General features: G+C 32.5%; 5 protein-coding genes across 5 annotated transcripts in view; 1 reads left to right on the plus strand and 4 right to left on the minus strand.

Annotated features, from left to right (window-relative positions):
• Nucleotides 1-20,912, plus strand: part of LOC145315278 (lachesin-like) — a 61,343-nt gene extending 40,431 nt beyond the window's left edge. The window contains exons 4-8 of the mRNA XM_080155304.1: nt 15,988-16,127; nt 18,795-18,899; nt 19,234-19,339; nt 19,684-19,786; nt 20,776-20,912. Of these exons, the coding sequence (XP_080011430.1) occupies nt 15,988-16,127; nt 18,795-18,899; nt 19,234-19,339; nt 19,684-19,786; nt 20,776-20,870 (549 nt within the window). The 3' untranslated portion in view covers nt 20,871-20,912. The remainder of the gene's footprint in view (nt 1-15,987; nt 16,128-18,794; nt 18,900-19,233; nt 19,340-19,683; nt 19,787-20,775) is intronic.
• LOC145314348 (uncharacterized) lies at nt 317-1,635 on the minus strand. Its single transcript, XM_080154225.1, has 2 exons — nt 1,371-1,635; nt 317-960 (listed from the first exon to the last, which is right to left on the minus strand). Exons 1-2 carry the CDS (start codon nt 1,539-1,541, stop codon nt 334-336), a joined length of 798 nt encoding a protein of 265 aa, XP_080010351.1. The 5' UTR covers nt 1,542-1,635; the 3' UTR covers nt 317-333.
• On the minus strand, nt 2,701-4,848 carry LOC145314349 (uncharacterized). The gene is made up of 3 exons (XM_080154226.1): nt 3,670-4,848; nt 3,219-3,442; nt 2,701-3,011 (listed from the first exon to the last, which is right to left on the minus strand). Exons 1-3 carry the CDS (start codon nt 3,876-3,878, stop codon nt 2,869-2,871), a joined length of 576 nt encoding a protein of 191 aa, XP_080010352.1. The 5' UTR covers nt 3,879-4,848; the 3' UTR covers nt 2,701-2,868.
• LOC145314350 (uncharacterized) lies at nt 6,779-8,192 on the minus strand. Its single transcript, XM_080154228.1, has 3 exons — nt 8,083-8,192; nt 7,426-7,541; nt 6,779-7,161 (listed from the first exon to the last, which is right to left on the minus strand). Exons 1-3 carry the CDS (start codon nt 8,108-8,110, stop codon nt 6,973-6,975), a joined length of 333 nt encoding a protein of 110 aa, XP_080010354.1. The 5' UTR covers nt 8,111-8,192; the 3' UTR covers nt 6,779-6,972.
• LOC145314351 (uncharacterized) lies at nt 8,784-11,314 on the minus strand. The gene is made up of 3 exons (XM_080154229.1): nt 9,861-11,314; nt 9,184-9,510; nt 8,784-8,930 (listed from the first exon to the last, which is right to left on the minus strand). Exons 1-2 carry the CDS (start codon nt 10,013-10,015, stop codon nt 9,204-9,206), a joined length of 462 nt encoding a protein of 153 aa, XP_080010355.1. The 5' UTR covers nt 10,016-11,314; the 3' UTR covers nt 8,784-8,930; nt 9,184-9,203.
• Nucleotides 20,913-24,476: the final 3,564 nt, after the last annotated feature.

Raw genomic sequence — 24,476 nt, forward strand, 5'->3', positions numbered from 1 at the left:
GTTCCTGTTCTCCACAAATTTGGTGGGATAGCTTCATGTAGGTACGTCTCGTTAAGCACTAACTTACAATGATCCAAGAAACGTTCCACTGAAATAATAATGAAATTTTCAATTAACTCTGCATAGGTACATGTTTATTATTGTACCAGGGGTGTATATTCTGCACAAGATTTATTTTCACAAATAAAATATATATATAAAAAGATTATTGTACATGGTCACCTGCTAGCAAGAATAGGAATGCCCCTTTTATTCGGTTTATTTCCCTTGCCCCCACCTCCCTTCTCCCTGTTTTAAACGTTTTCTCATCATGTCAAATTTACAAAATAATATTTACTTACCAGTTTCGTCATCAATAACTTCCGGAGCAGTCCAAAAGGCAGCTGTGATGCGGGCGTCAAAGGTGAACTGCTCGAACACGACATACAAAAAGGTTATGATGTCTCGGCATACTTTCAGTAAGGTTTGCCAGCCTATATCCACTTTCCGTGAGTCTTCGAAATTTTCGATGAAAAAGATAATTTCTTCTCTTCTCATATAACCATCTTTTTCCAAGGGGTCATGGTTCTTTATTCTTTCTCTGTAAAAATCTGGTGAGAAAATCTGGTCCACGACAACATCCTGATTCTCACTAGGCCCTTTATTCGCCTCCTCCTCATCAAGCTCATCCACATTGGTCAGTCTTCTTAGATCAGTCACCAAGGTTTCCACAATTTGGCCGGTTTTCTTCATTTCTGTTTTCAGGGTTTTAGTATTTTCAGCCATATCTCTTGATACACTGTCTTGCAGGTCTTTGATTTCATTCTTCACTAACTCATGGTTTGTGGACGTTTTGTTTACCAAGTTTCTGATGGACGCATTAATGGGCTCTAGTTGATTTTTCATTTGTGAGGTCAAGAAAGTACGTAGCTGCTGAAATTGGTTCTGAATTTGGTTCATAACGGCCCCGGTGAACAAATCCTTAAAATGAAACTTATTAAACCACATATTTTCAAGTCTTGGTATTTTAAAAACTACGTGGTAGAAAAGAAGACTATCCACAAACAAGAGCAAGTGATCCTAAGCATCTTCCATCATTTTTGGACTTTGACAAACAAAAAAACTTGGTAAAATTTGACCAACTTTTTGGTAAAAATTGACAAGGTAAATTTTTAGGCTAAGTCAAGATTTTTGGACTTTGACCAAAAAATCAACTTGGTAAAATTTGACCAACTTGTTTGTAAAAATTTACAAGGTAAATTTTTATTGGTCAATGTTTACCAAAAATTTAGTCAAATCTTACAAGTTATTTTTTCCAGGCTAAGTCGATATATATCCTAAATAATTGTAATTTGTATCCTCTGGATGACAAAATGAAATAAAAATAATACCTCGCTTTCTTCCATCTCACCAGAAGGGCCAGATGATCCCTGGGGTCGTGATGACTGGGACTGGGATCGTGATGATGTTGCAGGAGGAACTACAACTCTCGCGGTCCGTTGACTCGCGGAGTGGTGCCGTGCCCGTGGAGATGGAGGTGGGGTAATATTTATTGGCCTCATTGGAGATGTTGTGGTTCTATTGGTGTTCTAAAAATAATATAGATAATTATTGTAAAGCATTACTTACCGAGGATTATAGTTTTAAACAACACCGGCATTATCCTAATTTTTTTCTTCTATTTTTTAAAACTTTACCCTCCCCCCCCCCCCTCTCCCGACAAAATGACTGTGTTAGGTTAGGCTAGGTTAAGTTATATGGTTAGAGGGACCCAATTTGTTCAACGGTTAACGAGATTTGTTGGTACAAACCCACAAACAGACATCATGTTAGTAAGTTTAGTTTAACAACAAAACACCAACAAACCAAAAACCGATAACAATAAAACTTAAAACCCTACCTTTGCTGTTGTACCTTTGCCACCTCCAGTAGATTTGTTGCTTCCAGTTTTGGCACTTGGAGCTTTGGCACTTCCACCTTTGCCACCTCCAGTAGGCTTGTTGTTCTAAAACAAGAAATAATTGTTGTATTTACAATGCATAAAAAGATATTAGATAGCAGTGGCTACGCCCCTAGAATTTTAATTACTAATATCAAATGTTAAACACACTGTGGAAAATTAATAAATAATTATACTTGGTCAATAATCTTTTGTGGTCTGTTAAGCATGAACCGATAAGGTTTTCCTTTCGATCCGGTAACATGCGAATGTATAAGTTTTTTGAGCGAAGGGTAGCAGCAATTTGTACAATAGTAAATTAGGCCTTAAATATAATTTTTACCTTTACAGAACTAGCACTCTTTCCAGTCCTCGTCATTTTGGGATCTAGCTTGATCAATTGCAAGTCGAAATTACGCTGTTGGATCCAGGTCGTTGGCATGGGCAATTTGCATAGTTTTAAATCTGAAATGTGTAGACAGAAATTAAAATTTTATGTAAAATTAAATTAAATTGCAAACATGTACTCTTTCAAATTACAGACTAGACTTATAACACTTTAACTTCATACCCATCGATGGCCAAAAAGGTAGGGTTTTGCTAAATTTAGTTGAAATGCCTTTTTTAAAATTAGCTATAAAAAATAATTTTAATGAAAAAAATATTTTAAAGTACATTTCACATAAATTCCAAATAAAGAGGGAAGGGCCTTCAGTTGAATTTTACAACATTTTACATACATATTATAACAAAAGGGGGGGGGGGGGGGGGGAAAGTGACACTTTTTGAAACCAAAACTAAAAGTCAAAGGAACTGAACTAAAGAAACAGTTACAGATCTGTCATTTTGCATGGCAGTTGTTTTATAAGGGTACAATATGGAACTTTTAGTTTTGGTTTCAAAAAGTGTCATTTCCCCCCCCCCCCCTTCTCTGCTTTCAATGTACAAAATTAAATTCCGATAGGAATTACGATGGAGACATCTTGATGCAACAGGTGTACGGAGATATGTGCTACTCTGTACTTCAGTAGGTTGGAGGCTAGTTGTGTTGGAGGATGGCTATAGTCTTCGGGATCGTCAGTCTTGCCTACTCCTAATACCAGGGGTGTATATTTTCAGTGTTTAAAACCATAAAACTTAATTCATATTTCCTAGACCCCCCCTTTACCACACTCTCCTCCTGGCATGATAAGAGAATTACAAATAAATTGTGGTAGGTTAAAAAGGAATTAGATGAAATGTATAGTTCATGAAATATTTCTATACAACAATTAATCATGTGCAAAATATACACCCCTACCTATTATTCTGGAATCTTCAGGAAAGGTGTATGCCGGAAAAAATGTCCTCACTTTGTGGACCAACCATACTGTTTTATCACGACGGCAGTCTGGGACAAAGTAGAGGTCTTGGCAGTCTGTATAGAATTGATTACTTTCGAACTTTCGTTTGTTGGCATTCCTTTTTCCCCTGACAGCCAGCTTTTCATTTATGTACGGTTTCACTGTGTGAAATATCAACAATCTAAATATGTCATTTATGTCATTAATGGCTGTTAAACGGAAAGGTATGTTGCTGGTGAAATCGTTATAGCTTAAGTGTTTGATCAGCAATACACGGAAAGAAAGTTATGTTACATTTTTAAAAATTACATTAAAATTTGTAAAGAGTGGGGGGGGGGGGGAGAAGTGACACTTCTTGAAACCAAAACTAAAAGTCAAAGGAACTCAACTAAAAAAAAATAGTATTACCTGTTTGAAACCTCTTTAAGGCCAAAATTATATCCTCGGATGTAAGTTGATATCACATGATTGGCACTTTCGAAAGCATAACAACTGAACGCCATGGATGGTCCAAATCGGCGGACATGTTCCGGCATATGGTAAAGCATGTGAGTATTGTAACTCAAGCACGATTCGCCGTACATCTCCGCCAATTTTGAGTTCAGGACCATTATCATGGTCTTGAGCTCAGCCACACGTTCAGTTGTTATATGCTCTTCGAGACTGCGCAATATGTGGAATAAAAACTTGCATATCAGACGTTGTTCATCTTTAAGATTTGCCAACTGGAAAAAAAAAACATTGTAATAATTTAAGGGAAAACTAGCTCTTTCGCCCCTAGCCTCTAGGGGCTTCGCCCTATATACTTATTGGAAGTCCACCCTCCTCAATAGAAATATATATATAATATAGCACACGTGCGCAAATTTAAAAAGAATGTTATTGCTATACAATATAATGAAACTGAAATAAGCTTTAAATTCTAAAAAGATTATAATATGGTAAAAACCTACCTCTGCATAAAATATCATATGGTAAAAGCCCAGTACTTTGAATTCAGAACTTTTCAAATTGAGGGCTAGCTTCTTCTCTGTCAGGCGCATGATGGACGTACGGGGAACGCGATCAAAATCGCCAACAAGCTTCAATTGATCGTTGATTTCATCTATAATTGGAGTTACTGCAGTTCATGGTAAAATATGGGTGATAAGGAGAAAATTTTCAAAATTTAAGTTCTTTAAACTTTTCAAACTAACACTCTTTTAAGCGGCATAACAAGGCGTACAAATAATGTGTAATAGACATAAATCTAAAAATGCAGAATTTTATCGCAGTGCCGAGAAATGCGCGAAGAAAACACCTATTTTACGCGTCATTTCTTTAGTCAAATGCAGTACATCCCTGTAATTCTCTCCATTTGAACTAAGTCTTCTTCTTCCAATTCTGGATAACTATTACGTCCTTTCTTCAGGTACGTCATCACTTTCTTTACATAGCCCAGGTGCAACGCGTGCATCGGATCACTGGGGGTATCTTGTATTAAATCCAAGCTCGGGTCAAGCTCAGAAAAACTGGTTTTCATGTTCTGATTATTTTCCTCTAACTTGCGGAATTTCTCGTCAGACCTCGGCGTACCCATATTTTGACTGTCACTGGGGTAAAATACATTCATTGATTCGAACAATACCAAGTTCTTTTGACGGAGATAAGTCTGTGAAAAAGCCATCCCTGGAAGGTCACAGTGTGGGCATCCATTTTTTGATCCATGGCCAAGAATGCCGAATACATCGGCTCTCGCAACGGCATCGTGGATGATGGTTCTACATTGAAAGGTATGTCCAGGTAATCCTTCTTGAATTAGTTTGTTGATGAATCGGGTAACATTATCCAGAAAGTTGTAACTGTAGGGACGCCTCCTCGTCTTCTCAAATATGCTGACTGGCAATATAACACTGAAATCCTTGTTGAAGAATAACCTGAAATAATAAAGAAGAATTAATAATAATAGCATTTAATACCTTAGACTTAAAATTGTAGTCACTGATTTATAAAACGTAAAGGCTGGTAAAATTTTACCGTAAAAGTGGTAAAAACTAGGTTTACTTATGGTATTAATTAAGTCCTGGTATACAGTAAGACAGATTTTTATATATGTATGCAATAGAAAAAAGTATCAATTGTAAACTTAGTTTTCTTTCTTATTTGTTTATTGAATGGTTTCCTAAACTTTGGCTTTAAAAATCTGGGCTGTCAATTGATGTAAAACAAATATTTTGATATCCTTTGAAATATAGGCTGCCAATCCTAAAAAATATTTTTTCGAGGGTCATGCTGTATATGAAAAGAACTTTATCCCAACCCAACCCTTTCAAATCCACAATATATTAATTACTTACCTAATCCAGACAGTATAATAGGAGATATGAGATCCCTGAGCTGCTTTCACTCCGTCGCCCGAGATGTCAAAAGTTATATGATCATCAACGGCCTGTTGTCCATTCAACCGTTTAAAGTCTGTGATGGCGTCTTGGAGGATCTCATAGGTAGGGAATCTGGAAAAAGAAATATATTTTTAACTAATAATAGCTTATAATATTGTTCTCAAGTTGTCGCAGGAAGCAATATACCAAAGAATGATCAAACTGATAATTAGAACACTTGAAAGTTTGTTGTTAAAAAAGGAGAAAAATCGACATGTTTAAAATGGACGTACGGAAATTCTGGTAATGATTATAGAAATGCTACGCTTTCTAAATCGTATATAAACATACCTGCACTCAATCAGTGAACCAGGAGCATTTGTAGGATTATATTTGTTTTCTTTGATTTCAACTTTGTATTTGGGTTTGAATAATGTATTATATGACGGAAATTTGAAAATACACGAGCGTTTCAGAATTGCCAGGATGATTCTAACTTTGTTGTGAGAGATGGGGTTGTCTAGAACACAAACGCTTCTGAAATCATTAACAATTTCTTTCTCAAGTTCTGTAAGATGTTTGAAGGGATCCCCGTCATGATCGCCATCAGGTTCGCCATCAGGTTCGTCATCAGGGTCATCGTCATCATCTGGGTCAAAATCATCTTCAGGTATATCAAACAATTCGACGTGTTCCCAGTCCTCGGCATCTTGAATGCTGTCATTGTCTGCATCATTATTATCGTTGGTATTATTGTTGTTAATATTGTCTACAACAATATTAATGTAGTTTGTTTCTTCAGGATTGTTATTTAATCGCTCCAAAACTTGGTTTGCGTAGCATTGATAACATATACTTTCGGTTTCCTTTGTGAAGTTGGTATTGCAGCCTGTACAAACTTTACCTAAAAAAATACGATGTTAAACATGGTGTTTTATAGTTATAAACCTTCCCGGGACCTATGTGAAGGTACCCTGTAAAGGAGAACCCAATCGGTTCAGCGGTTAGCAAGATCCTTTTGAACAGACACACAGACATCCTGTTACTTTAGTATAAGGATAATGCCGTAAAGAAAAACTAGTCAAATTAGAAAGTTAAAAAATTAAAAATTCCAGAAAAAGTAGATAAATGTAGAGAGTGGGTGAAGGTGGGTTAGGTTAAGGGATCCCATGTAGAATATACACCCCTGGAACAAGGATATCTTGAGACAAACTTAACTAACGTTTGATCAAACCAATTGTTTGAAATTTAGATTGAAAGGAAAATAAAAAACAAAAATTGGGAGACAATGTTTGTGGGAATTTGGACAAACAAACAACAAACAGACAGACCGACATCGTTCTACTTTATATTACAGATATTGTAGGTTACCTTTTGACGATGCAGTTTCGTTCTCATATTCCACATCCATCAAATCATCCTGCTGTTCTTCTTCTAGTAATGGCTGACTGTCTTCACTTTGTGGAGGTTTCTTGCGCCATTTTCTGTTTCTCGTTGCATTACAGAAGAGTTTTCTTATGGACCTCAGTTTATGCTGCAACTGGAAAAAGATTACATAATTAGTGAATTACTTATTTAAAATAATATAGGGGAGTTGTTATGGATCGTTATTTGGGCAAGCTACACGTGTCAATTGATTACAGTAAATATGACTATACTGGTGTAAGAGCAAGCATGTTTATAGTGCGCTGACTGCAAGTGAAAAATAGAAATTAAAGTCGAGCATAGATTATACTTTAAGTACAGTAATGAAAAGTAAGGTCTCATCTTAAATATGTAGAAATAATTAGTTGTAAAAAGTCACCTGTACATTTTTCCTCTTATCTCCACTTCTTATACGCTTCAGTAGAGCTTTAGAGAGTGTACCAATCAAATTGTCTCCCATTGCAATAACGTCTAACAGGGGTGTATAGGTAACTCCTGAAATAAGAAGTATATGTTATAATCAGGGATGTATATTCTGCATGGGATCCCCTGCTCAGGGGGGGGGGGGGGGGTAGAAATAAAAAATAAGTGGTTGGAGGAAAAAAAAATGTAAAAATTAAGAAAACTGAAAACATTTTTTCCATTTCCCCCCCCCCCCCCTCCTTGGTGAAAAAAAACTAAAGAAATGTGTGGTAGGAGGGATAAAATAAATGAAGTATAGAGTTCTTTAAATATTTTTCTATTTCCCCCCCTACTTTTTCAGAAAAATCTAGGGGGGAAAAAAAATAAAAAAATTTGTAGCAGGGGAAAAAAAATAAATCTTGTGCAGAATATACACCCCTGGTTATAATAATAAGGTTATTACTTGTTTACATATAACGAAAGAAGGAGAAAGTAAAAAAGGGGGGGGGGGGAGTGACACTTTTTGAAACCAAAATTAAATGTCAAAGGAACTCACAAAATAAAGAGTTAGAGTTACAAACAAGAAAATACCCTTATTTATTCTTTGATTGTCTATAAAATTAATTAAACTTACCTATCAAAATTGTGATCCAATTATACATACGTCATCCAGCGTTGGTCTGACATTTTTTTACTTTGAAAAAAATAACTATATACAATATATACATAAAATTTTGTTTGTTCCAGTCCTGACCTGGATAATACCTATATAAATTCCTGCCTTCCCTGAAAAGCCGACGAACGCATATATAATCGAGCCCCACTGGTCGTGACTTTTGCAGAATTCTGCAGTTGCATGGAGTTTTATTATAACAACAATGTTGAACCCAGAAAATTTGTTAATTTGCTATAAAATAAATAATAATAAATAATAAAAAACAACATAACAAAAATATCAAAAAACAAAAACAAAAAATAAAACATATCAATTAAGATCTCCTAGAGAGCTATAGCCAGAAGCTTAAAAAACTGTACACGTGCATACGTAATCGTCGGCTTTAGGGGTAAATAATGTTTATTAATGTTTATATGCAGGAAATTATATATCTGCACGACCAGTGGGGCTCGATCACTGTCACCATGGGTACTTAATTATAAAATATATGGGCGCTGCAATCAAAGAGAGGTTAACGTAAATGTTCTGAAAGAACAAATTGATGTTATCCTCTTAGGAAATACCCCCCCCCCCCTAGAAAAACGGCCCCTGGCCTCTACCTAGCCGTATAACTTAACCTAGCCTAACCTAACCCAGCAATTTAGTTTGGGGGGGGGGGGATGGGGAGTTAAATAATACAAACAAAATTTTCTAAGAGGATAACGCCACAAATTACAATTAAAATTCGCTTTCAGCATGGATATCCGGAGGCTGGATGAAATCGCCGGCGGCGAGCTCGGCTTCTCCTAGCTTCTCCTTTCTCTTCCCTGAAAGGAAAGAACATTGAATTAAAAATGAGAAAACTAAAGCGTTTTTTAATGAAGAAACTCAAAGAATTCTGAAACATTTTTTGGTTAAAAACAATTTTTTCCCCTGCTACAAAAGACAACTAGCCATGAACAAGAGCATGTGATTTGAAGCAACTTCCATCATTGATCCACTTATTTCTTTTTTCCCCCTCCCCTCCCCCCCCCCCCCGGAGCAGAATATACACCCCTGCAATAATTTCGTAGTTTTTACCTTGTTACTCTGGGTTTTATTTAGAAAAAAGGGCTGACGTTGGTGAGGAAAGGTGCACAGTCGGCTTCATGGTCAATGACACGTCTCTCGGTATCATCCAGGCGGGGTCTCTCGTTCTCGTAGAGATTCTCGGGCATAGGTTCAATCTTCTTTAAGTGTGTCTCTACCCAACCGTGATGGTATAAGAGTTTTACTATTTCAACAGCGTCATCAATGCCACATGATTCTTCTTGAACTCGAATATTTAGCTTGGAGAAGAGTCTCAACATCCTAACCATGAGGGCGTCCCATCTGTCATGCAGCTCGTGGTATTGGTATGGATCCATCCTAATTTGAGGAATGATTATTTTGTTTGTCTTGTTTATTTTTGGGAGGGGTGTGATTAATGTTTTTTAACTTTCCGGTATTTTATTTGTCCTTAAACAAGGGGGGGGGGGAGAAGGCCTGGAGCTCCGGAACCTGGAGGCCTATCCAAAAAATATTAAAACTTGGGAAAATTCATCATATAAGAATGATTTTATCCCTAATAACCTATACTCTCAGTCCAAAGATAAAGCCTATACTCCCTGTTTACGCAAATGTGTCAAAACTTCCCCCCCCCCCCCCCTATTTATTTAGAACAAATTTTGTAGCAGGAGAAAAAAAATAAATCTTATACAGCTAATATACACCCATACCTGTTATTATGATGTACGCGTACCCAGGTGATTAACTTGAATAGCCTGTTATTCAGAACTATCTGAAAAGGTAGAATATTTAAGAAATAAAAAATTACAAAATAAAAATAGCTCGTATTCATTCGAATCCGGTGGATAGGAACAGGTGTTCTCATTCATACGCCAAAAAACTAGGTAACTAGCATATCGTATTATATGCATGGTTTTCTACGAATATAAAAATCTAAAAGCATAAGATTAAAAACAGTTATTTTTAGCCAGTGCCTCCGGCACCTCTGGGCCAAAAAAGTAGTTTCATTCTTATAATTGTACTCCTATATTTGCGACAATCCGTTTATACTACGGTGCAAGACATATATTTATTAATTTTACATTTAAAAAAGTCCTGTATATTACGTAAGCTAAAAAGAGTCCCAAAAATGGGAGAAAAAACGAATACGAAGAATATTTTAGAAAGAATTTTCAATAATTAATGATAAAATTTGAATTATAAAACAGAATGATACATATTAACGTCTTAATTCACTGTAATTTCACTAAAAATGATTACTAAAATACAAAAATGCACCGTAGTCATATAGTCCAGTTGAATTATTGCGCCGATGGAAAGTTACGGTTGCCAACATACAGATTGAATAGGTGGCAAAACACTTTGCAAGACAGTTATATTTTTAATCGTAAAATTGCAACGAATAATAACATTTCATGAATTATATAAGTTATGCAGTTTTAATTAATTAACCGGTAAAATATTAAAATGATATTATATACATAAGGTGTTTTTTAAAGTTTGGCAACTTTGTCCAGCACGTTGATTTTATCATCTGAAAACAGGGTTACGAAAGTTAAATAAATGTAAATTTTTTTTAATGTGAATGTAATATATTTTTGGCAATGACTTAAATGAAATATCATCGATAAAATATAAAAAAATATATTGCAATGGATATAAAAGAAATATTTTTCAATATAAAGTTGTATACCTGTACAGAGCATGTGCATGAATGCCGCTATACCGATTGAAAACTATTGTAAACAATGAGTGTTATAGTTCAAGTCTCTTAGAGAAAATACGTGTTATATCCAAGTATGATTGACAGGAGATGGTCCATGTCACAAGATTTATATGAATGTCAGTTAAGAACTCCTAGAGAGCTATATATTCAGAAGTTTAAAAAAGTACTTGTCTACCAGTCTTGGCTGTTAGTGTTGATATATGGACCCTGCAATCAAAGAGATGATAGTCAGATGTTTAAAAAAGTACGTGTCCACCTTCAGTCTTGGCTGTTAGTATATGGACCCTGCAATCAAAGAGTGGTTTGCGTAAAAGTAAGTGTTTAAATAATTTTAATATAAAAACATTAATAATATAGGACCTTGAGCGTACGGTTTTAGGCTGCCTTCGATTAACGGTTTAAGTTTTACTAGCGGCTATGCCCCTTAGAAGCCTCTAGGGGCACTTAAAGTAGGAAGAGAAAAGTCGAGGCCTCATCCTATTTTTAATTTGAGTTTCAGCTATAGATTAAAATAAATAAAAAGCTTCGTTGTAAAAGAGAACAATATTAATATATATAATAGGATAATTGTTTTAAGCCTTTTTTAAACCTTTTTGATTTGATCTAAGAAACACTTTTTATCCTATTCTTAATATTAAATAATCCGGGTTTAATATATATGAATGTAAGAAATATTAATAAATTATATTTAAATTGAATATTGTTTTTCAGGTTCAGCAACACTGATTCATCAGAAATAACTATTTGGGCGCTGCAATTAAAGAAGGGCTCACTTAGTAGTAAGTTTTAAATAATGTAATAAAAAAATCAATATAATTTAGGACCTTACGCATGGTTTTAAGCTACTTCGATAAACTGTTTGTTTTATAATTTTTTAAACCTTTTTGATATATGATATAAGAACGACTTTTTATCCTATTCTTAATATTTAAAGTATTCTACTATTAATATATATAAATAATAATAGAAATATTAACAAATTATATTTCAATTATTATTGTTTTTCAGACTTAACCAGGAATCAGATTCGTGAGAAAATATATGGGCGCTGCAATTAGTGAATGGTTTACATAGAAGTAAGTGTTAAAATAATTTTAATAAGAACATGGATATTTTAGGCCATGTTATTAAGACTATCCTTTAACGAAACCTTTTTAATTCAACCTTGCTACGAAGCCTTGTGTGATACCGGTAGAGTGTTTGAGTTCTTAGGGAACCACACTAATTACATAATATTATCTTGAGTTAGACAGGTTTTATAAGCTGTAAACAGACTAATACAATTAGATATGTCATTATCTTTAAATTATTTATTATAATTTATATAATAGCACCTTTGAAATAAGCTCATATTATATCCAACCTATATTCGCCCTTTAAGGTTTATGATTGTTTTAAGCGTAACGAAGTTTTATACCCTTAATAGAAAGATATTATAAGATGTGTTTTATGTAAAATAATATTAAAAATATATATAAATTATATTTCAATTAATATTCTTTTTCAGGTTTAGCTTCGCACACAGCTGGGTGTATTCTCTGATTATAAGCTGACCGCAATTCGACCGTGGAACATTTCTTAAGCACCAACATGAAGCTGTTGCCATCAGAAATTCATCCGTTAAAAGTAAGTGTTTAATTATTTGTAATAAAAGATAGTTGGAATAATCCTACACGCAACTACGGCAACACCTCGGCCCCAAAAGGTAGTTTCCATGTATACAAGCATAACAAATATGAAGTTAATATACACAGACACACATCGAACTACCTTTATGAAACTGTATACTAAATTATATTAACAATTAAGCTATTATTAAATTTATTAGATAGATATTAAACTGGTTAGACAAAAGTTAATACATAAAAATAATGTACTAGATAGGTAGCTATTTAAAATTAGATTTTACTACTTTATATTATTGAAACAGTACATTCAGGATATTATTAAAATCTAAACAGCATTACATTCATCCTCGTGCATGTTTACTTCGTGAAGAACAGCTGCCAGTTCGGCAGCCTGGGCAGCGGCGGGCAGCAGAGGGGAAGGACGGCAGCGATTAAGATGTGTAGTAATCCATCCATGTTGATATAACCTCTTACAAACCTCCCTCTGGATCTCGACATTGTCAGTTCTGGCTCTAATCTCTAGACTCTCTCTTAGTACTAACATACGACTATTTAATTCATACCATAACTCCAAATTCCCGTTATAAGACATTCTTAGTTTCTCTCAGTCTGGTTATGTATTGATAACTGAATTAAACTTTCTCTAATAAGCAGGCACATACACAAGCTGTATCTACTTTCTCCATGAAATTTTCCCAAAACCGTTAACTTTCCTTTTTGTAAGGCCTTTTTGATTTGTTAATCCTTTAATTGCTTAATTTAAAAATGAATATTCTTTTTCAGGATTTTGGAGTTGAACCAGTTTTGAAGTACGTGGAGCTTTGCAGTTCCATGGAGAACAACGAGAGTTCCATCTCAACATGTAACAGTCACAGATTATACAAAAAATTTCATTATTCATTATAACGACAATGTTGAACCGAGAAAATATGTTAAAATATGTTAGTCAGTTAAAATTAACAAATAATTTACAGAACGATACTAATAAGTTTTATTATGACGATCAATGTTGAACAGAGAATATTCTGTTAGTCAGTTAAAATTAACTTAAATAAAGCGTATTGATTACAATCAGTGTTTATTATGACGACAATGTTGACACCTAACATTCCACAGCTAAAATTCTAAAAAATATTGACTTTAACATATAAAGCGTATTGATTACAATCCGCCCAATCGGTGTTTATTAATTAAGTTCTACTCGAGAGCTCCAAACATTCCACAAGCTAAAATTCTAAAAAATGTTATTTACAGAAACGATACTAGTAAGTTTTGTAGTTTCAGTATTGACCTGGATAATATCTATATGACCTGTTATGTTATAATATGAAATAAATTCTAAATAAAATCATTATCATCATTATATTTTATTTGCGATTTTTATCATTAAGTAGAAGGATGTTTGTTTGGAAAAATCTGGACTTAGCCTAAAAATTTACCTAAAAATATTGACAAGAATTTAATTAACAAGTAAGAATGGAAAAACCTACCTTAAATACTGGAGATCTTGAGGCAAGTATAAACTTGTGCACTTTTAATTTGGAGGTACTAGTTTCTATCAAACAATCAGTAAACTCTGGATCCTCAAAACAATTCTCCAGGTCACCAGAGAGACAGGATACTGCACTTTCAGGTCCAGGTTTTATAACTTCCAGCCAAATAGTCAGAGTACCTCCAGGTAGGAGACTTGCCTGATTGTTCTTCAGTACATTAATCTCCATAAAAGCAGCATTACAATTTACCTCTCCAGGTGGCACTGTTATCAATCGACATTTAGGCATCAGTAGTAGACTGTTGTTATCTTGGATGCCAATCTTTTGTAGTTTCAGTATTGACCTGGATAATATCTATATGACCTGTTATGTTATAATATGAAATAAATTCTAAATAAAATCATTATCATCATATTTTATTAATTTCATATTCCATATAACGAAAGCAAATAGTGCTGAGTAAAAGGATGCTTTGTTTGGAAAGTATTAGGTCTGAATATTTCCTCATTATATTTTATTTGCGATGTTTATCATTAAGTAGAAGGATGTTTGTTTGGAAAAATCTGGACTTAGCCAAAAAATTTACCTTGTCAATTTTTACCAAAAAGTTGGTCAAATTTTACCAAGTTTTTTTTTTTGGCAGAGTCCAAAAATCTGGACTTAGCCTAAAAATTTACCTTGTCAATTTTTACCAAAAAGTTGGTCAAATTTTACCAAGTTTTTTTTTTTGGCAAAGTCCAAAAATCTGGACTTAGCCTAAAAATTTACCTTGTCAATTTTTACCAAAAAGTTGGTCAAATTTTACCAAGTTTTTTTTTTTGGCAAAGTCCAAAAATTTGGACTTAGCCTAAAAATTTACCTTGTCAATTTTTACCAAAAAGTTGGTCAAATTTTACCAAGTTTTTTTTTTTGGCAAAGTCCAAAAATTTGGACTTAGCCTAAAAATTTACCTTGTCAATTTTTACCAAAAAGTTGGTCAAATTTTACCAAGTTTTTTTTTTTGGCAAAGTCCAAAAATTTGGACTTAGCCTAAAAATTTACCTTGTCAATTTTTACCAAAAAGTTGGTCAAATTTTACCAAGTTCATTTTTTTTGGCAAAGTCCAAAAATCTGGACTTAGCCTAAAAAAATACCTTGTCAAATTTTACCAACTTTTTGGTAAAAATTGACCAAATTGTGTTTTTTTGTCTAAGTCCGAAAATTCGGACTTAACCTGAAAAATAGAGTTGTAAAATTGACCACATTTTTGGTAAAACTTCCAAAAGTGGTAAAATTGAAAAAAAAAAAAAAAATTTAAATTTAGGCTTCATTGTATAAAAGTCATTATTTTAAAGTACTACAACTGATTATGAAGAGCTGTTTTTTATTTAAAACACAAAAAACGGGTTTTTTTGTTTCGTCAAATTTTACAAAAAAAATGGTAAAATTTGACTAATTTTTTGGCTAAAATTTTTCCTGGTAAAATTTACCACGAAACTGGTATATTATACCAGGTTGACCAGCTTTACCACTTTTCTGGTAAAACGACTCTTTTTTTATGGTATTTCGTAGAACCTGGGTAGTAGGGAGCAATGTCTGTCTGTCTATGTTCAAACTTTTTTGTTTTGCATTTGTTTTGTTATCAAAAATAATCATGTAATCAATACTTTTCTTACTGTCACGATCTTTAACTCTTTCTAGAAGCAAAGCTACTCTATAAAGGGTGTGTATATCTGTCCTTACATCTTGCAGCTATCTAACTTCGGTCCCTCGAGGCTAACATAACTGATTTTAATCTTATAATTTAGCTAGCTATTATAATCTAGAATTTTAACTCTCTATCAACATATACCATCAACTAAATTAAAACATTTACGTAGAAGGGGGGATATTACTGAATTTTTTTCAAGTGGTAAAATTTACATATTTACTTCCCTTGAATTGCGTTTAGGAGATAAAAACCCATTATTCGATGTATTGATTTAGGTGTTGACAATCTTTGTGCTTATAGATTCTACATGATCCAACAACGAGCATATGGCAGCTGAATATTGGAGTCTCCCAGGTCCTGGACTCGGGGGTGTATCAATGTCAATCAAATTCTAATCCAAAACAAGAGGCCTTGGTACACCTTAATGTTGTAGAAACCAGGTATTTTATGCAACTAATAAAAAAATTTTAAGATTGATTCCAGTTTTGTTGCCCTGAGGGATCTAAGTCAAAGCCAACAAAACTGGTATTAATTTTAAAGAAGTTGTATCAACTTTTTTTTTTATAGCTAGCCGGTTCTTTTAGTAAGTAGTAGATGTAAAATTTTTCATAGAATTCAAATATGCAATCGGTTTTTTTGTAGACCTCTTATTTTTTAAGTAATTTAAGTTTTTTAAAAAAATAATTAAGTCGGTTTTAAGGTACTAAAACGCAACAAAATAAAAGAAGAAAATGGTCAGTAAGAACAAAAATAGTAAGATCTTTAATTTGACACCTTACTTTTAAAATTCTGTTGAGTAATTATTGAAAAAATCTATTTTTTTAACCTCGGTATAATAAAAACTTTAGACCTAAATATTTTCTCAAACAGACATAAAAAACATGGGTTCATATATACCATTAGAATCAGAAAAATATTACGAATCCATTGTAAGCAAAATTGAAAAAAATTAAAAAATTAAAAAATTACAGAAATGGCCAATTATTTTTTTTGTTCAGACAACACTATTGTCTTCCCTTTTTTACCCCCTCTTTACCCCCTCTTTACCCCCTTCCCATTTTTATACTCAATTGAAGAATTAAGACGTTGCCTGTACAACATAATATGATATTTTCATATAATTCCTTTTATTGTAGTTTATATACTATATTGTAAACTTTTTTTTTCAATTTTGCTTACAATGGATTCGTAATATTTTTCTGATTCTAATGGTATATATGAACCCATATTTTTTTATTTGTGAAATAATAAAATTAAGTTCAAAGTTTTTATTCTCGTGGGTTTAAAAAAATCGATTTTTTCAATAATTACCTGACAGAATTGAAAAAGTAAGGTGTCAAATTAAAGATCTTACTATTTTTGTTCAAAATGACCATTTTCTTTCTTTTTTTTGTTGCATTTTAGTACCTTAAAATCGACTTAATTTTTTTTTTTTTAAACTTAAATTACTTAAAAAATAAGAGGTCTACAAAAAAACCGATTGCATATCTGAATTCTATGAAAAAATTTACATCTACTACTTACTAAAAGAACCGGCTAGCTATAAAAAAAATAGTTGATACACCTTCTTTTCAAAATCTTATTATTGTCTTTAATACAATACAGTATCTGATTTTTTATTATGGCTAATCCAGCGGATATTAATCGGCTTCCAAGTCACACTGGAAATGTTATGATATTTATGAGATTCGATACCTATAGATTCTATCACTCTTGTTTTTATATATTTTGTACTATTTTCATTAAATTTTCCTGAATTAAAGTGAGAGTTTATGGAATTAATATTTCAATTAAGAATAGTTCATGTTGTATATACGGATCAAAATGTAGTTGAAATTGAGTGTATTAAGCAGAGATTTTAGAGAAAGGTTAATAGCAGATAATTTTTCATATCAGGACCAAATGTAAGATGTCATGGTTGCAGGGGTAGGTCACTAGCAAAAAATGTATATCAGGAAAAATTAAAGTAAAATTGAGCATATTAGGCAGGCTTGCAGGTTTAGGTTTTTCAGCAGAAAAATTTTAAACTGCTTATTAAGTTCAAAATGGAATGTCTTATTGGAGGATTCATTATCTTTTCTATAATCTATTGATTAATTTCAATATGACTGTAAATACCTTTAATATTTTTTTGTTTGCTGGCTAGCACTGTGTTTCTATTTATAATGTTTTCTACCCAAATCTAACATCCTTTCCAATTATTTGTTTATACTTTATTTCATCAGTTAGAAATGATTTTTCCGCAATTCGTATGTTTTGCTTTACTTGTAATTTTCCTCAATAAAGAAAATTTGAATCATCCTTGCTTTTATAATAACTATCACTCTCCACTTGGCCTTGCTTTGAAATGTTAAATCCATACCTACATACATATATATATATATACATATGTATACATTTACTAATCCATACCTGATAAAACTGTGTTCCATTACAAAAATAAGTTGAGGATTAGATTTCTCATAATAAGATCTTAAACTTTCATCCAGTTTTACTTACAATTATTTGAAACAGATAGCAAATTTGCTTCCTTATAACTTTGTGCACTATCTTGATTTGATCAAATGCCTTTATAACAATTTTGAGGTATAACACATGAAAACAAAAAAGCAATAATAAAAATTATTTTTCTTTTTATGACACACTTTTAATTGAAGATATGCTTCTATATACTGGATACTGAATATTTTATTTTACTATATTTCTTACCTTAAACTTATTTTATATGTTATACCAGCCTGTTTCTACATATGTATATATATATAAACTAATCTGTATGTAATTAGGTTCAATGTTGCATTTCAATTTCAATTACATTCGGTTTATATTGGGTCTTTACATGAAGTTTGAGAGAAAAATATAGAAAATAGATTTCACGAGAAATTTTTTTTTATATTGAGCCTTAATAAGTCTTTGAACATGATAAAACTACACCTAGCTTTTGTACTATGATTATATTTTTAATTTTCGTCTAAAAACGGTGTAGGTACAAAGACCTAAAGGCAAATGCAAAGAGACAAAAGACCTGATGGGACAAAAGACCTAATAGGACAAAAGACCTAAAGGACAAATGACCTAAAAGTGAATTTATAATCATGATTATTTAGGGCCATAATATCAGGACCTAAAGAAGTGTATGTAAGAGAGGGAAGTGAAGTAGTACTAAACTGTTCTGTAGATCTTGGAGAACAAGGTCCTGATCAACATTACAGGTATTAAGAACAGATTTAGGACAAAGAAACCAAATTGTAGTAACTCTCCTGAGACATATTTAGGAAAGGAGAAGGGGGAGTATGGGGCTGGGTACTCTTTACTTTTCATTCTAATTTTTAGGGGGATGGAGGATTTTTTTCTATGAGCGATTTTTCTTAGAGAGTAGGATAGAAAAACCAATCCAAAAATGCTCCTAAATCCTCTCTTGACCTGTAAAAGCTTCAATGTTAAGGAGAACCATATTTGTTAAGCAGTTAGTGAGACACAAAGACCAACAAAAAGTCAACCTATTAATTTTTCATAAGGATGAATTAATCAATCAATATTTTTTAGGAGTGTTGGAGTTCTCCATTGGTTTTCTGGGCCCAGACTTCTGGATCCTACGGTGATTAGATCCAAAAGAGTTCATGTAGAAACTAACCTCAATCAAGATTTTCAGGTTTTATTAAATTGTTTGTAGATAAGCTACTCTATAATACTCTACTCTTACTGTCTATTAGGGTTTATGCAGAATAAACTAAATACATCAAGATTTTAAAATTTATACTCTACGTTCAACATTAATAAATCCAACAGAATTCCAAAATGTAGAAACTAGGCTAATGGCTAAATTTTTCATTTTGTCTTGGGGGGCTAAAAAAGAAGTTTGTCCTATTCAGGGATAGTCCTATTCATTTGTATATGAAAATTATATAATTTTGTGCATGCTTTATGTATAGAAGACCAAAACATCAGATACCAGAAACTATACATGTGTACCTACCTACTTATTTTATATTCTAGAGCATGCTACGTATACAGAAGACGAAATCATCAGATACTGGAAACTATACCTGTGTACCTACCTACGCAGTTCCTGACTGGGTCTATGTTCACATTATATCAGGTTAGACAATCATTAGTTAACACTCTAGAAATTTCGTGGCTCGTATTAGGAAATTGAATCATATATGAAAAAAATAACAAATATTTATTAAATCTTTTGTCCTTAGGAACGAAAAGAAAGAGAACAAAAAAATAAATTGTGAGCCAGAAGTTAAAATTTAGTTTATAACATAACCAATACAAGTGGAATGGAGGGTAGTTTTGCTGCAAAAATATTACCACAAGAAATAAAGTCAATAAATACTCCACGAGATGCCTCAAAGTTAAAATAGTAATAAACAAAAGAAAATGGAGACAAACAGAGTACGAAAATTCTACATCCATAAATGTTTTTTTTATTGTAAAAAACAGGGCTAAGCAGCCACGCGTCAGCCACTTATAAGTCGGTGGTAAATCAAAACAATTAAAAAAAAACTATAAATCTAAACTTGACCCAAATATGGCAACCCGTCTTTTATTTTTTTTTTAGATTTAATTTTGAGGCTTTGAAGCGGCTGACGCGCGGCTGTCCAGCCTTTGTAAAAAGTTCGAAAGGAGGAAAAAGGATAAAATTTTAATTACAACTAGGACGATTGAACGTCCAAGTATAGCAACCTTTGTAAAAAATAAAACACAATTAGGAGAATGGATTAGAACCACATATAGGGAACACGGGTGAATTATCAAATGTTTATTCTTCTATAAATAAAACAAGGATGGCAATATCCAGAAGTAGCTAAGCGAAATAAAACTCACGGATGGACAAATTGAATAATGTATATAGCAGATGTTAAGTTGTCATAAAAAAAGATAAAGAAAAAGAGAAAATATGCGATTAATCATTAAAAGTTCACGAAACCTTTATCAAATATAGGTATTCCTTTCTTTAGAAGTATGACAGTCTATCATAAATAAGAGCCAAGAAAAACACATTTCCCCCTATAGCATTACAGTCGGACTGACTGAGAATATCATCGGTACTAAAATTATAAATTCATTTATTATTTTCAGATGATGATGTAGCAGCTTTATACAATTTGGGCTTGAACCTAAAAACATCGAATTTTATTTTTATTTTGGCATTTTTTATAAATTTTATATTTTAATTGATTTAATTTTGTATTGAAAATAAATCTGTAAAAATTTTATATAAATTTTTCCATAAAATTTACTTCTTTTTGTACTCAATTACATATAGGAAAACAGTTTTCTGAAGAAATAGGAAATCAAAAAGTTTTTATTTATTTTATTATTAACTAGCGGCTTCACCCTTTGCCTCTAGAGATTTGATCAAACCAATTTTTCGTAATTTAGATTTAAAAAAATAAGATTTGGCCATTAAACTTAATATACATAATATATGGTTGACAACGGTAATATGAGTTGAAAATTAAAATAAAAGCGATAACATATTATTTGCTTTTAGAAATTTATCTAGCCTTGTAAAACATTTTGGTTTATATTTAGAATACTCATAGAATAAGGAGGAATAGAAATGAAAACCCTAAATATTTCTGGGAAATTTGAAGGAATATTTGACTTGCGCAGTAAAGACAATAATGATAAAGTACAAATCACAATGACTAGTTGGACAAAACTAGAAAAGTTTAATTTGTATCAACATCTAATATAAGAAACATAAGAGCGCAACTTAGTTTTATAATATAAATACTGAGACCAATATTTTTTTGTAAATTTTCTTACATAATTATTTTTTTAAGGCTTAATATGCACATTAAATTCATTTTTAATCATTGTGAATAGGGAAGAGGAAGCTGGATTCTTGGCTACATGGCTTTTAGTAAATCATTTGAAAAGAAATTTATTTTGAATATTTTTTCTGAATAATTACTGAAATCATGTTATTTACTAACAGCCTTGTAGCCGTTTTGGTCTTTCAAAAGTTCCAATTTTAATTCAGGCTAGCCAGGCAGAATCTTCTACCTGGATTCTATTCTATACTTTATCTTCTTTGAGAATACTTTTCAATTGCTTTATATAAAAGGAATAATATAGAAAGTAAAGATAAACAATTCCATTTATCACTAATAGTAACACAGTGGTGAAACAATCTGACCAAAGTATTTGTTAGAACGTGTACACAAATTTGTATGAAATGTTTTTTTTTATTTTCTTCATGTCTTAAGTCAGTAAGAAACACTTGAATTTTAAAAGATAAAGCTTTGCTTGGGGAAATTCTATTGTTTAAACAATTTTCATCGCTCGTACTACGGAATTGAATCATAAATGACTAAACTGAATAAAAACAAAAATCTTTGTGTGCTATAATTTCTTTAAGTTGGGCGGATTATTTATTGAGCATCTAGGGTAATAACTCTATTATGAAAGGTTTCTCCGAAGGAATTAATATTAAATTTTGTAAGTAATTAGAATTCTGGAAAATTAATTTAGTTTGTACTATCTTCAAAAGCTATTGAATGATATTCCGATATAAATTTACAAGTTTTTACATTCATTAATCGCCGATAAATTTAAAACTAAAGAATAACCACGATTTTTTAGCCTTGGCATTGATATAAAAAAGTTAAAGGATATAAAGATTTTTAAAAAGGAGATAAGGGTTCCAGTCCCAAAAGTCGGAGTTGACAAATGCAGGAGTGTTAAAATATTAATATAATTCAGTTTTCCTATACAGATTAGGTAAGGTTAAGATATGAGTGTACAAATAAGCCCCCCGAAGGGGTTAGGCATTTAAAAAACCTATAGGGGCTAGGTCAAGTTAAGTGTGCACTCCGGCGTTTGTCCACTCCAGCCTAGTCAGGCACCCCCACTCTTTTATTTGAAGTAAATTGAAATTAGGGGGACGGGTAGTGCTTTTCTGGTGTTATTTGCTAATTTAGGCTAGGTTACTTTAGGGTATATAGTGCACTGGGTAGCACTGCCCGCATTATTAAGCATAAAGAAAAAAAACGTCCCCTCATCATTTTCAACTTAATAAAGGATGGGGGCCGGGGGGGGGATGCGAGGGTTTCTTTGCTCGATTGACACTTTAAGATAAAGCACCGATTATCAATAGATAAAAAAAGTCAAGTAGCAACTAAGACAGCTTTGCACAAACATCTAACAGAAAATTAAATATAAAGATATAAACAAGAAGTAAAATGAAGGCGTCTACTGTTTGTATAATGAATTCAGGTTAAGGTTTACAAAAAGAAAATCTTAGTTTATACATTATAGGAATATGTATTCTAAACATTTAAATGAATAGCAAAGAATAACAAATAAACCAGAAATATATACGAGAAAGAGAGGATATCGGGCTGTTTATTAACTAGTTCCCTAGGTTTGAATAACGTTTTCTTATTCGAAGGCTTAACAACTTTGGGGACTTTTAACGAATATTAGTTGGTTTATTAAGTTAAGTGTCAAAACGTTTTAACCACTAATTGTAATCTACAGAAGGGGTAACCCGTGATCGTGGTTCAACACGTAGCGCATCCGTTCGTCGCCAGGGAGGTGATAGGTTCGAATCTCGGGCCGACACCGCGTCATAATTAAAGACGTTAAAAATGGTTTCTACTGCTGCTATGTCAAGTGCACGACATAAATAATACGGGTAGGGGGGAATGCCTTGGCCCATAAACAGATGCAACTCATTACCATGCACAGTTAGAACTTCTCAGACAAAGGTCGTGCGATTAAAGGGTTGGTTGTCTGGTGGATGTTACTTAACCTAATATCCTTGGGTGTTAGAGTATCGCATCCCTTTACACGTGGATGATGCTCTGAATTCTCTAGATGATCACTTAAATCAAAGGAGAATCCCGCCCTTACGAGATAATGGAAAAAGGTAATCTACAGAAGGGGTAGTTTTGTGTATCATCATAAGGATTGTACATTAGTTTCACGGGCATTGTCATATCCCTTTAGATCCCTGAAAAATGTAATTAATTAAATGATTTTCTTTGTGTTTGCAGCTGTCTATAAATAATTCAGAATACATATCTTTGACACCTAGAAGAACTGCAAACTAAATTCTTAGTGGAAAAATATAAATAGTTTTAAAAGTTTAAAAAATACAGAAGTGTTTTTGAAAGCTGCTCACAAATATTGGGTCAACCTGTGCATTTTGGAATGTTATTCTATAACTAAGTTTTGTCCTTATGTCTGTATATTCTACCAATGGATGTAGAATATACATGGATATTATGACAGGGAAATAATTGAGGATTCGGGGTAAAGGGTTGAGTGGGTGTGAGGTATAGGAGGAAGGGATCGTTATTTTAGCCTGCTAAAATTATCACTTTATTTTAGTACATGATAATCTGGTTTACGATTCAAGTAATAATAAATCCATTATTTGACCTTAGAAAATTGAAACACAAATGAAATTAGTTGTTTAAATGTACATTTATTATATACCTGTTTAAATTGTACAAAGTTTTGTTATTTTTACTTTTTTGTAGTTTATTGTTCTTCTTTATTCTTCATATATATTGGTATACCAAATAAGGACATAATTCTCCTTGTTAAATACAAAGATTTAAAATAGGTTTTACTAATATATTATTTGTTCACCTTTTGATTTACCATTTATCATTCTGTAATGTATCTGATATAGCAGCATTTGGCACTTTTCAGCAATAATTAGCTTACATTAACCTATCCCTGTGTTCCAGCAGAAATCTTTGGTGTTTTGTAACACTTTTGTGTTTATCTCTTCAAGTTTTTACTAAAGAATAATTCAAAAC

This window comes from Acartia tonsa, chromosome 3 (genome assembly GCF_053477335.1).
Source record: "Acartia tonsa isolate MP-2025a chromosome 3, ASM5347733v1, whole genome shotgun sequence".
Lineage (NCBI taxonomy): Eukaryota > Metazoa > Arthropoda > Copepoda > Calanoida > Acartiidae > Acartia > Acartia tonsa.